The following is a 13,464-nucleotide window of genomic DNA, read 5'->3' on the forward strand; positions in this document are numbered from 1 at the left end:
CACAAAGAAAATAAGGATGAGCTATAGAAATAGAGCAATGTGTAAGGCACATTTGACTTGCATGCAGCTGACTCTTGTTCTATCTCACCATTACACATGGTCCCTAAAGTATCACCAGGAATGATCCTTGAGCAGAGTTAGGAGAAAGTCCTGAACACTACTGGGTGTGTCTCTCCCCATCAAAAAAAGAAATAAAAGCTATGTATCATTTCCTTATGATATACAGATTGTAAAAACAAAGTGATCCTATACAAATGGCATACCTTGGCACCAGCAATGAATGCTGATGTTTTCATAGCTTCAGCCTGAGAATCATAGACATGCGGATAACGTATTTTTTCAACATCCATGTCTCGCTGCCTGCTAAGAATTGGAGCACTTCTTGCATTCAGAAGAGCTTGCTCTCTATAAATAGGAAAACAGATTCAATCTAAAGTATCTTTTTGAAAAGGAAAGAATATATTAAAATAAAGAACCATAGAACCATAGGACCCAAAAGATAGTACATGGGTTAAGGTAGATTGAATCCCTGGCACCACCTACATGTAGTCCCCAAGAATTGTCCCCCAAAACAGGAGTAAGCCCTGAACACAGCTGGGTATGGAGCAAAGAACAAAAACAGAAAAAGAAATAAATAAAATAAGGAAGTACAATAATTTTAGATAGCTTTCCATTACATTGCAGAAGAAATTAAATAACAAGATGAAAGATACTAACCATCTTCACGTATTGTGGATAACCAGATAGAACGTGATACTTTTTTTGATTGAGGAGTGTTTGCTTTCTTTTTTTTTTTTAACTTAAATTTTATTGAATCACCATGAGGTAGTTACATGCTTTCATGTTTGGGTTACAATCTCACAATGATCAAACACCCATCCGTCCACCAGTGCACATTCTCCACTACCAATATGCCGGGTATACCAAGATACTATTTCCAGATTATACCACCATATGAAGTTAATGTTTGTTATTTATAATTTTTTTCACTATTCAAATATGTTTAAAAGAACATAATTACTTTCTTTCTAAATGGGTTTTAAATGCCAGAGTAACAGTACAGTGGGTGGTCAACCCAGGTTCAATTGTCAGTATCTTGTCTAATCTCCTGAGTGCGCCAGGAATGATCTCTGATCCCACAGCCCGGAGAGTAAGCCTGGAACACCACTGGGAATGCCTCCCACCAAACAAAAAGAGAGAGAGATAGAGATAGATAGAGAGAGAGAGAGAGAGAGAGAGAGAGAGAGAGAGAGAGAAAGAGAGAGAGAGAGATATTTTCATTTAATATTTAAAAACCAAGCAGAATGATCCTTTCATTTCATTTGCCTCTTTTCTAATTCTAAAAAACAACAAAGAAGAAAGTATTCATTAAGCTCAGAAAGAAAATAAAAAGTCTCAAATAAATATGTATAGGTCTCATAAATTTTAACTTAGTGATATGTGCACAAAACTTGAAAATAGTTTACCTCTATAATCTAAATCTCTCACTATGTGGGTGCAACTAAGAATATTCTAATTAAGCAGATTGTTGCTTTCTTATTCCAGAAAATTAGGTTTTTATACAACAAAATTCTATTCTTATAAGAAAACGTGACTAGAAGTAAAAATCATCTAAATTGCTAAAACTAAACCTGAAAATGATAATGATACATAAAAGCAGCAATTACTACACAAGCATTTTCAGCTTTTGGCTTTTATTACCTTTGTATCCGCAATTCCTTTGGATCAAAGCATGCAAGTCCTTCTGAAATTTCTCCATCTTCACCAGCCTTTTTTTCTCGCCTGGCAATTCTTTTTTCTTCGCGGCGATATTGTTTCATTAACTGCTTTTCTTGTTCAGACTGAATAGTGACTTGACAACCATAATTAGGTTTAGTGTTTTCTCCTAAAATTTTTTTGCAGTTGTCTAGGAATATGAGAAACAACATGTTGTACGATTTTTAAAAGTGGCTTAACCTTTACAAAAAACATTTTCCTTACACCGAAAGCCTCATCATGATCTGAAGTTTTTCCTTTTTTAAAACTAGCACATTAAACTATAAGTTTTAACAAGAGAACTGGTGGTGGTGAGGGGAGGGTGTGAAACCGTGTGGTATTGGGGATCAAACCTAGGCCTTCTAACACACAAATCATGCACTCCAACCCACTGAGCTACTTCCCTGGCCCATAGACAATCCAATATACCTTGAAAAATTCAGCTTATATTATTTTCTAAGGAATAAAGTTTAATTTCACTAATATTATAAATTCTTTGTATGTGGTGTCAGGAATCATACACACAAGGGCAAACATTCTACCACTGAGCTACATCCTAATTCTAAATTATAAAATTCTTACATTCAACATTAGGAACTGCAAATTTAATTCTATATTCTAAAATAATTTGCTTGCATAATTCAATAAATATATTGACATTATTCATTAGCATTTCCTATTAATATAATAGTAAATAAAATACTATTTCCATATTAGGCAAATTTTCTAAGGTAATAGACTTTGCTCTTTTAATTGGATGTATCTATTACATGTATCTAAAATATATTTATACACAGCATAAAATGTATTAACATTAACTTAGGTTATATTAAGAAAGATTGGCTCAGGAAAATAAACAACTGGATTAATGTTTTACACTATGTCTTTTATCGAAAACCAAAAAAAGTCACTAGAATAATCAGGTTACCAAGGAAGTAAAAGACCTTTACAAAGAAAACTACATAACGCTACTCCATGAAATCAAAGAGGACATGAGGAAATGGAAACATATACCCTGCTCGTGGATAGGGAGAATCAATGTTGTCAAAATGGCAATACTCCCTAAAGCATTATACAGATTCAATGCGATCCCTATAAATATACCCATGACATTCTTCAAAGAAATGGATCAAGCAATCCTAAAATTCATATGGAATAACAAACGTCCAAGGATAGCTAAAACAATTCTTGGGAAAAAGATGATGGGAGGCATCACCATCCCCAACCTCAAACTTTACTACAAAGCAGTAACAATTAAAACAGCATGGTACTGGAACAAAGGCAGAGCCGTAGACCAATGGAACAGGGTGGAATATCCCTACACACAACCCCAAATGTATGACCATCTAATCTTTGATAAGGGAGCAAGAGAAGTGAAGTGGAGCAAGGAAAGCCTCTTTAACAAATGGTGCTGGCACAACTGGACAACCACATGCAAAAAAATGGGTTTAGACCTTGACCTGACACCATGCACAAAAGTCAGATCAAAATGGATTAAAGACCTCAACATTAGACCACAAACCATAAGGTACATTGAAGACAAGGTCGGCGAAACCCTCCACGATATTGAAGATAAGGGTATCTTCAAAGGTGACACGGAACTAAGCAATCTAGTAAAAACAGAGATCAACAAATGGGACTACATTAAACTAAAAAGCTTCTGCACCGCAAGAGATACAGTGACCAGAATACAAAGACTATCCACAGAATGGGAAAGGATATTTACACAATACCCATCAGATAAGGGGTTGATATCAATGGTATATAAAGCACTGGTTGAGCTCTACAAGAAGAAAACATCCAACCCCATCAAAAAATGGGGCAAAGAAATGAACAGAAACTTTACCAAGGAAGAAATACGAATGGCCAAAAGGCACATGAAAAAGTGCTCTACATCACTAATCATCAGAGAGATGCAGATCAAAACAACCATGAGATACCACCTCACACCACAGAGACTAGCACACATCCAAAAGAACAAAAGCAACCGCTGTTGGAGAGGATGTGGGGAGAAAGGGACCCTTCTTCACTGCTGGTGGGAATGCCGACTGGTTCAGCCCTTCTGGAAAACAATTTGGACGACTCTCAAAAAATTAGATATTGAATTCCCATTTGACCCAGCAATACCACTGCTGGGAATATATCCCAGAGAATCAAAAAAGTACAATCGAAACAACATCTGCACATGTATGTTCATCGCAGCACTGTTTACAATAGCCAGAATCTGGAAAAAACCCGAATGCCCCAGAATGGATGACTGGTTGAGGAAACTTTGGTACATCTATACAATGGAATACTATGCAGCTGTTAGAAAAAAGGAGGTCAAGAATTTTGTAGTTAAGTGGATGGGCATGAAAAGTTTCATGCTGAGTGAAATGAGTCAGAAAGAGAGAGACAGACATAGAAAGATTGCACTCATCTATGGTATATAGAATAACAGAGTGGGAGACTAACACCCAAGAACTGTAGAAATAAGTACCAGGAGGTTGACTCCATGGCTTCGAGGCTGGCCTCACGTTCCGGGGAAAGGTCAACTCAGAGAAGCGATCACCAACTACATTGCAGTCGAAGGCCATGTGGGGGAAGGGAGTTGCGGGCTGAATGAGGGCTAGAGACTGAGCACAGCGGCCACTCAACACCTTTGTTGCAAATCACAACAGCTAATTAGAGAGAGAAAGCAGAAGGGAATGCCTTGCCACAGTGGCAGGGTGGGGTGGGGGGGAGATGGGATTGGGGAGGGTGGGAGGGACACTGGGCTTACGGGTGGTGGAGAATGGGCACTGGTGAAGGGATGGGTTCCCAAACTTTGTATGAGGGAAGTGTGAGCACAGAAGTGTATAAATCTGTAACTGTACCCTCACGGTGATTCTCTAATTAAAAATAAAAAAAAAAAAAAATAAATAAATAAAAAAAATAAAAAAAAAAAGAATAATCAGGTTACTCAAACATAGTTAGAAAATACAAATTAGAACTGTGATTTGGCCAACTCAATATTTTTAATATAATTCACTATAATTTTTTTTTTCCTTCCAAAAGGAACAACTTTTATACTTAAGTACTTTTTCCCAAGTAATAGTAACCTGGCTCGCTGCAGTTCTAAAGTAACTAAAAGGATTGTCCTTCAGAGAAATCCAAGTCAATAATACACATTAGCTGTTTTGGTACCCACCAAAGGTACTGTTATTAGGCTACAAAGACAAAGCATAATGAAAGTCGGCCTATACTCTGAAGGAGCACAGTGTAAGTTATTTTATCAAATTCTAAAATCCAATAGACAACAAGGAAAGGAAGCCTGATGAAGGAACTGTCTAATTCATTCCAAGTCAAAACTTCATTTGTTACTATGTAATGTTTCCTGATAAGACATAACCATTCAATCACATCTCAGTATAATGGCTTCTTAAGCCTCACAAAGAAGTGAAAAATATTTATTGCATCTCAAAATAAAAATAGAAGATTTAATCTAAACTACATTAGGAGTATGTTTTACAATGTTTTTAAAAAGTATTTTTCAAAGAAAGTTCTATACATCTTCTAAGAAAGTTTTACAAATCTATTATAAAACTAAGTTTATAATCAACAAAATTCCAATATTAGAAAATGAAAAAAGCATATAATTTCCACATAAAATCTGGATATTAGAAACAAAACAAGTAAATCTACCTATCACTGTATCACTGTTATTTAAAATCAAATTATAAGTCCTTGCCACAGAATTAGGCAAGAAAAAAAGGGCATTTAAACTAGAAAGTAAGAAATAAAATTACTGTTCTCTGTAACCAGCAGATTGTACAAAGGAAAACTCTATAAAGACTCCACAAAAAAACTATGAAATACAATAAATTAATATTTTACAAAAGTTGTAAGTGAAGTTGTAAAAAGTACAAAGGTCAACATAGGAAAAAAATTGTGTATTTAAAAAGAAGCAACGAGCTAGCAGAAAAAGAAACTGGGAAAGCAATTTAATTTGCAATCTATCACAGATAATAAAATACTTAGGAATGAATTTAATCAGGAGAATGTGAATAAATTAAAATACTGTGTTTGAAAACCATAAGAACACTGTTGAAAGAAATTTAAAAAGTCACAAGAAACAAAAAGCTATTCTGTGCTCAGAGATTTTAAGAAATACTGTTAAAAGCTAGTCATCTTACCTGCTGCAATAAACAGTTTAAATGTAATACCTACCAAGATTTCAACTGCATTCTTCAGAGAATTAGAATAAAAAATTCATAAAATTTCTATTGTCACTGTCACTGTCATCCCATTACTCATCGATTTGCTTGAGTGGGCACCAGTAACGTCTCTCATTGTGAGACTTACTGTTTTTGCATAACCAACACGCACGGGTAGCTTGCCAGGCTCTGCCATGCGGGCACAATACTCTCAGTTAGCTTGCCGGGCTCCCCGAGAGAGGCGAAGGAATCGAACACAATCCACCGCGTGAAAGGTGTACGCCCTACTGCTGTGTTATCGCTCCAGCCCAAAATTTCTATTAAGCAACAAGAACCAAATCCTAAATACCTAAATCAAAACTGGGGAAAAAAACAAAAATAAAGATATGCTTCCTGATTTCAAGCTGTATTACAAAGCCAGAGTAATCAAAACTGTATGACACTGGAATAAAAAAAAGGCATAGGAATGAAATATAATTGAAATCAGAAGTAAATTCATTCATAAACAACAAACTAGGACAAATTGACTAAGACATTACAAAAGAAGTAAGGATACTAAACATCATCCGTATCAGTCCTGAAAACAGAGTAAGTATTCTCAATTTATAGGTCTGTACTGATGTACCCACTCACTCTCACAGGATGTACACTTTTTTGTTTTATGAATATAGGGGCTGGAGAGATAGCACAGCGGGTAGGGTGTACCTTGCACTCGGCCGACCCAGATTCGATTCCCAGCATCTGAGCACCGCCAGGGGTAATTCCTGAGTGCAGAGCCAGGAGTAACTACTGTGCATCGCCGGGTGTGACCCAAAAAGAAAAAATGGAGCTATAGCACAGCAGTAGGTCTTTCTCCTTGCACGAGGCCAACCCGGTTCAATTCCTCCGCCCCTCTCGGAGAGCCTGGCAAGCTACCAAGAGTATCTCGCCGCACAGCAGAGCTTGGCAAGCTCCCCGTGGTGTATTCGATGCCAAAAACAGTAACAACAAGTCTCAAAATGGAGATCTTACTGGTGCCCGCTCGAGCAAATCGATGAGCAAGGGGATGACAGTGATGACAGTGATGATAACAGGATGTATTCAGAAAAAATATATTAGAATATAACATGACCTTATAACTTCTGTTATAAGACAGATGTACACATCTTATAGAGAGATAAAATAGGATGAATTTGGATTAAAACAATTCCCAAAAAATCAGTACTTAAAAAAAAAGAAGTTGGGGCTGGAGTGATAGCACAGCGGGGAGGGCGTTTGCCTTGCACAAGGCCGACCCGGATTCAAATCCCAGCATCCCATATGGTCCCCTGAGCACTGCCAGGAGTAATTCCTGAGTGCAGAGCCAGGAGTAACCCCTGAGTATCGCCAGGTGTGACCCAAAAAGCAAAAAAAAAAAACAAAGCTAGAAATAACTAGGTGACAAGAAGTGATTGCTCACTGATTATTGTGACTTGGGATAATAAAGAAAAGATGTAATATGGTTGTCATGTTAAAGTATCTTAATACAAAATAATTTTGTACTTATGAAAGAATTGTTAAAGACAACATAATTTAATATGAAAAGATAAAAAAGAATGAGGACATTGATAATGTAGCATGTGTCTGAAGATTCTTTTTCTCACAAATATTTTTTCCCTTCATACCCAATTTAAGAAAAATATTTTTAATACATGCACATTAAAAAACTAAGAAAAAAATGTTAAAATAACTAGTTGTAAGTTTGTTTAACACTATTCGTGGAAAAAGTTAAAGTCTATTTATTGAAGTGTTCCAAATTATGTTCAGTATATTATTATTCTTAGTAGTTTCAATATCAATGATCTAGGGTGGACTAAAAGAGCAAAAGCAATCTGAAAAGAGCAGGAAACACTCAGGGCAGAATGATGACTCAATTTTCTTTTAATAATTCAAACATACTATTTGTTTTTGTTCACAAGTTTCTTGCCTCTAAAAAGGTCCTTCTAGAATAAAATCTGTGATATAGAAAAATGAATATAATGAAAGTACAACACTAAGTCATCAATTGCCTCCTAAAAAAATATATGAAGCAGAATTCATTTTGAGCTCTTTGTTAATATATATTAGCATTATTTTAAAAGACCAATAAGGATTTAACACTTAAGAGACCAAGGAAAATGCCAGTTTCTCAGAACATAAATTATATGACTAGAGAGCTAAACTCGTTCCTTTACTTCTGGCAGCAACATATTTAGCGCTTCTAAACAGTTGGCTACTGCAATGTCTGTTAGCTCTGTTTTAACAAGTGGGAGTCCTGTTAGAGCAAGTCAGTTCATAAGTGTGAGATGTATTTGAAGAACCAAGAGATTTGCACAAAATACCAAAATTTAATCCTTTAAAAATTAAAAAATAAAAAAAAACGAAAAGCAACTCCAGACAACTATCAGTAATCAAATAGATGCTAAAGGAAATCAACAAGAAAATTAAAATCAATGGGCTTTCTGGGGAGAACTGATCTCATACAACTAAGCTGGTGGGATTGGGGAAGTATTGATGGGGAGGGGGTATTAGGCTTGGCAGTCCTTGGGAGAGGGAGGTGGGTATATCTAGAAAGGTAACTAAAAGGAAATTTGGTACATCTACAATAGTCATATATAAATAATGGTTGTTTCAATTGCTTTTTAACTTTGCTTGGAAGACTATCTTGTTAATTCAGTATAAAAAAACATGAAGGAGAATGAATAAGGTTTGTAACTTTCTTTAAGCTCCTTGGATGAAAGATGTTACACAAATCAAAAATATAAAGTGCTAGGCTACTGTTTCATCTCAGAAGTCCTGAAGTCTACAAAATAAAATTTCTCAATGGTTCAAGAAGAACACCATCTTCATACTCCTTGGAAAAAATAGTAACCACAATTTTTCGTCCACTCATCTGTCATTGGGCATTAGAATTAACTGCTTAAATAGCTGCAATGAACAAATGTATGTAACTCTTTTTGATACAGTGTTTTTATATTTTTTGGATAGAAACTTAGGAGTGAAATCGTTGGATCATATGGAAGTTCCATTTTTAATTTGCTGGGAAGAAAGTATTATAACACTCCTTAGTCCAAAGTATATATTATATGTATTTGCTTTTTGAAAAATAAATTTGTCTATTTGTATTTGGAGAAGGAGAATGCCATACACAAACACAAATCATCTTTCAAATGAATCATCTTTCAAATTTTATATTCAAATGAATATAAAAAATATATATAAGTCAAAGGACATTAAGGTATAATCATATTAAAAATATTCACTAACCAAAGAATCACCTTAAATTATAATTACTAGTAAACACTTTCTTACCTTGAAGAGTCTGCAACTTATGATCATTTGAAGAATTTAGAAATCTATCCACAATTGTAATTCTGTTCTGGAGAAGCTTCTCAATAAGTTCAAGTCCATCAGGTCCCAGCAGTTCAAAAAACTGATAAGGGGTGGGGAAAGGAACAAAAACAAAAATTCCTTAACTCAAAATTGATGTTTTCAAACTTATCAGTGACTATCAAACTATTCAAGAGGCTTGAAGGCAATATATTACAGCTCCCCAAAAGAACTTAGAACAATCAGTTTGGAGATAGCACAGCAGGTAAGGCAAGTCCCTGCACATGGCCCACCCAGATTTGAATGCAGCCACCCCATATGGCTCCCCAAGCTCTGCCAAGAGTGATCCCTGAACACAGAGCCAGGCCTGAGCACCCCCTAGTCTGGGCTTAAGATGAAAACAAACAAATGAAAAGAACTCCAAATTAAGAAATAGCAGAAAATAATATAGGAAAGAAAAATAACTTGACATGTCTGAGATTTTACCATTACAAAAGCTATCTAGATTTATATATACACAATCCAACTTTTAAAATTATGTAAAAAAAAACCCACACAATGTGTGGCATGTGTGTGTGTGTGTGTGTGTGTGTGTGTGTGTGGTGTCAAGTCACCAAATAACCAACTCTTACCCTTGATTTTGTGTAAGTGAACGAAATTCCCTGTTAAAAGCAAATCAAATTCTAAAATTAGTTGTTTTTTGTGTTTTTTTAATGAAAGTTTTATTTTAAAAGTTTTAAAGTAATTTACTTAAGAGAAATGTGAGGAAAGAGAAAGATACATGTTCAAGACAGAAGAAAGGCTTCGCCAGAGTAGAAAAGGCTTAATTTTCTTTTTAAACATACTATTCCAGTTTTTCACATGTCCTAGAGCAGCCTTTCTCAACCAGTATTCATATCGCCTCCTGTAGGCCCCAGGATATTCCAAAGAGAACACTGTTGAAAATCTGTTAAATAGGGGCTCTGACAGGAGGGACCAACTGGTAGGACTGCAGGAGGTTAGGGGGTCACAGGAAGGAAATAAGGTATAAAAAAGTTGAAAAACACCGGTCTACAGTAGCAATTTTTCAAAATTAGCTACATAATAGGTATCATTTTAGTGTTTAAAAAATTAGAATAGATGTTTTAAATGCTTAATAAATTTAAAATTAAAAATATTGTACTGCAAAGGCTTTATGCAATTTCAAAAAGTTCCCTTTTTGAAAGTGCATGTCTTCCCATGCACATCCTACTCTGCTCTTTACAGTTCTTGCCAATGATTCAGTTGGTTCCATAGTCAGAGAACAGTATTGGATTCAGTCTTCCAATGATATAAATTTGTAAAATAACAAATCCAGAAAGTTTTCAGACTTCCTTAAGTATGGGTCAGGGTTATATATTTCCTTGCCATCCAGTAAATGTTGTACTTTAGTTTTGCATGTGAGGATTTTATGTTAACAAAATTCTAATTGCTTTCCAATTTTTGTTCTCACAGATTAATTAACACTATAGGATTATGTGGCATCTGTGAAACATTAAATCCTTGGTATTTCTTCTTGCTGTTCATTTTACTAACATTTTACCCACAGTCAACACCAATAAGAGAAACAAAATAAATCACTATGGGTGACTGTTAGAGCCTGGGATGTGATTCATATGTAGAAAACATGACTTTTGTATGTGAGACCGTAGGCTCAACCCCAGCCATGGCATCGTGTCTTGGCATGACTGGGAACGGTCCCTGGTAGTGTGATGCACTGCCCCGTAAAGGCTCTGATCCTGAGCAACACCAGCCATGACCCCACAGGAGTAGCCACAAGCAACAATAAAACAAAGTGATTTTGTCCCATCAATTCTAAATGTCTCACACAATATCTACTGAAGACTTGCTATAGAGCCAGCTACAACATTAAGCACTTTAATGATTAGATATAACCAAAGCTTTCCAAAAATACATTCATAAAATATTACTATTTCTAGATTTAAGAAAAATTGAGCTTGGGTGGTGAGGGTAGATGGCAAGTGGGGGGGTGTTGGGAGGCTAGCCTGAGACAATAGTGGAGGGAAGTAGAACCTCTGGTGGAGGGTGTGATTATGGAATGTTGTATGCATGAAACTCTAGCATTTATTTATTTATTTAATAAATAATCAAGGCACCATGATTTGCAAAGTCGTTCATAATAGAGTTGCAGGCATATCACACTCCAACTCCAGTCCCACCACCCATGTCATCTTCTCTCCAATACCTATCACACCATGTTCCACCCCCGCCCCAGCTTAAGTTTTAAAACCCCATCACTAACAAACAGTACTATAAACCATGCTGGTTCAAATTTTTAAAAAATCAAAGTTAATTACAATGAAGGATTGCAGTTTTAATAAATCAAGCATGAATAGTGCAGCCATAACTAAAGTAACAGTATCATTACATATACAAGCTTTTCTCCCTACATCTCTAATACACTTGATATTTGCAACCATCATCAAATTTCAACTATAATAGTCTAACCAAGACTTAGCCTTTATTCTAGTTATATTTATTATCAAATAAATCTACAAGTGATTCATCTCTCATAATATAGTCAGAAAAACTGAAAAATTCATAAAAGGGTATCACTTAAATAAAATATTACATTCAACGTCCCCTCTAGCCTCATTTTTATCAACTGGGCTGGAAAGACAGTACAGTGAATAGGGCATTTGCCTTGCACATGTCCACAAGTGGTCAACCTGAGTTCAGATTCTCTGATTGTCCGGCACCCTATGTAGTCCCCGGAGTGATCCCTCAGCCCAGAGCCAGGAATAAGCCCTGAGCACAGCTGGGTGTGTCCCTTCACCATGCCCCCAGGGGCGGGGGGGACCATTATATTACACTGGTTTTTATTTAGCATGCTAGCACAAAAAATGAAAAAGTTTAAAAAAATTTGTTAGTGAAGCTATAGGGGAAAAAGCAGTGTCAAACATTGCTGGAGATTCCAAATGTCAAACACTAGAACATTCCTTAGAGAGTGGTATTTGGCAATCTGAACTAAATTTTGAAGCATATATCTTCTGCCCCAAGAAGTACAATATATCTATGAAACAGAAAGAAGATGCCCTTTATATTCTGATAAATAATCTGGTACTTCAGGTTACATGCAGCTCAAATGGCAAAAATAAATTAGGCTGACAATATTTATGATCTATTTACCCCCGTCCAAATCAGTCAGCTCTACATTTAGCTCAAGTAGCTGAAAATTGAATTAGTTCAATTCTCAAATCCAAAATCAAAAAAATACAGAAGATCAATCTGTGAAAAAAGAGCAAAAGGAGCCATTAAGCCTATTCTGCAATGAAATCAGGGAAATTATAAACAAAAACCCACCATTTTACACATTGGAAATGTTCCTAATGACCTACAACAAATTAAGGAACAGCTATTCAAGATAATATACAAAAGCTCAGTAAGAAAGGTGGCTTCGGGCTGGAGCGATTAGCACAGCAGGTAGGGCGTTTGCCTTGCATGCGGCCGACCTGGGTTCGAATCCCAGCATCCCATATAGTCCCCTGAGCACCGACAGTAGTAATTCCTGAATGAAGAGCCAGGAGTAACCCCTGTGCAATACCGGGTGTGACCCAAAAAGCAAAAAAAAAAGAAAGGTGGCTTCTATGACATTTAAAACCACAATTCCACAATTGCTCCTTCGGTCTCTTCTTCCAAATCATCAAGGCATAAAGACCACTCTTGCCTATTTGCAGCCAGGTACAGAGACTCATGTTCCGCCAGCAGCTTCTGCTCAGGAGGCTAGCAATAACAAGAATGCAGGAGAGAACTGAACAAAACAGAAAGCCCAAAGAAAGCCTGCTCGGGTGAGAAGAAATATCCACATTGACCTCTGCAGTTTCCATCCAAGGCTTCACAAATTCAATGAATTCTTCCTTTGTGGTACAATTTATGCCCTGGATCATAATTTTTTTTTTCAGAATAATCCTGAAACTAATTGAATTTAACACCTGGATTTGGAAAAGAAGTCAAGGGGATTCTGTCAAAACTACTTTTATCCCAGGGCTCCTCTGGAGGTGCCTGCCTGGAGGATATCAGAACTTAAAGACTTGAAAGGTAGGGCTGAAGGAATTGTCTGCACTAAAATAATTTTGCAAAATTATAGCAATAAGTCCTAGAAGTAGAGACACTCAGTTACAATGCATATCACTTAAAAATCAGTTCTAAAATTCATACTGTCACTGTC

The 13,464-nt window shown here is 36.2% G+C and overlaps 1 protein-coding gene across 1 annotated transcript in view; it reads right to left on the bottom strand.

Annotated features, from left to right (window-relative positions):
- The window catches only part of ASCC3 (activating signal cointegrator 1 complex subunit 3), a 332,257-nt gene that overhangs the window by 256,142 nt on the left and 62,651 nt on the right, over positions 1 to 13,464 (bottom strand). Inside the window, exons 5-7 of the mRNA XM_055136146.1 lie at positions 9,240 to 9,360; positions 1,702 to 1,906; positions 264 to 405 (exon numbers count right to left, since the gene is read on the bottom strand). Of these exons, the coding sequence (XP_054992121.1) occupies positions 264 to 405; positions 1,702 to 1,906; positions 9,240 to 9,360 (468 nt within the window). The remainder of the gene's footprint in view (positions 1 to 263; positions 406 to 1,701; positions 1,907 to 9,239; positions 9,361 to 13,464) is intronic.

Source organism: Sorex araneus, chromosome 4, assembly GCF_027595985.1.
Source record: "Sorex araneus isolate mSorAra2 chromosome 4, mSorAra2.pri, whole genome shotgun sequence".
Taxonomy (NCBI): domain Eukaryota; kingdom Metazoa; phylum Chordata; class Mammalia; order Eulipotyphla; family Soricidae; genus Sorex; species Sorex araneus.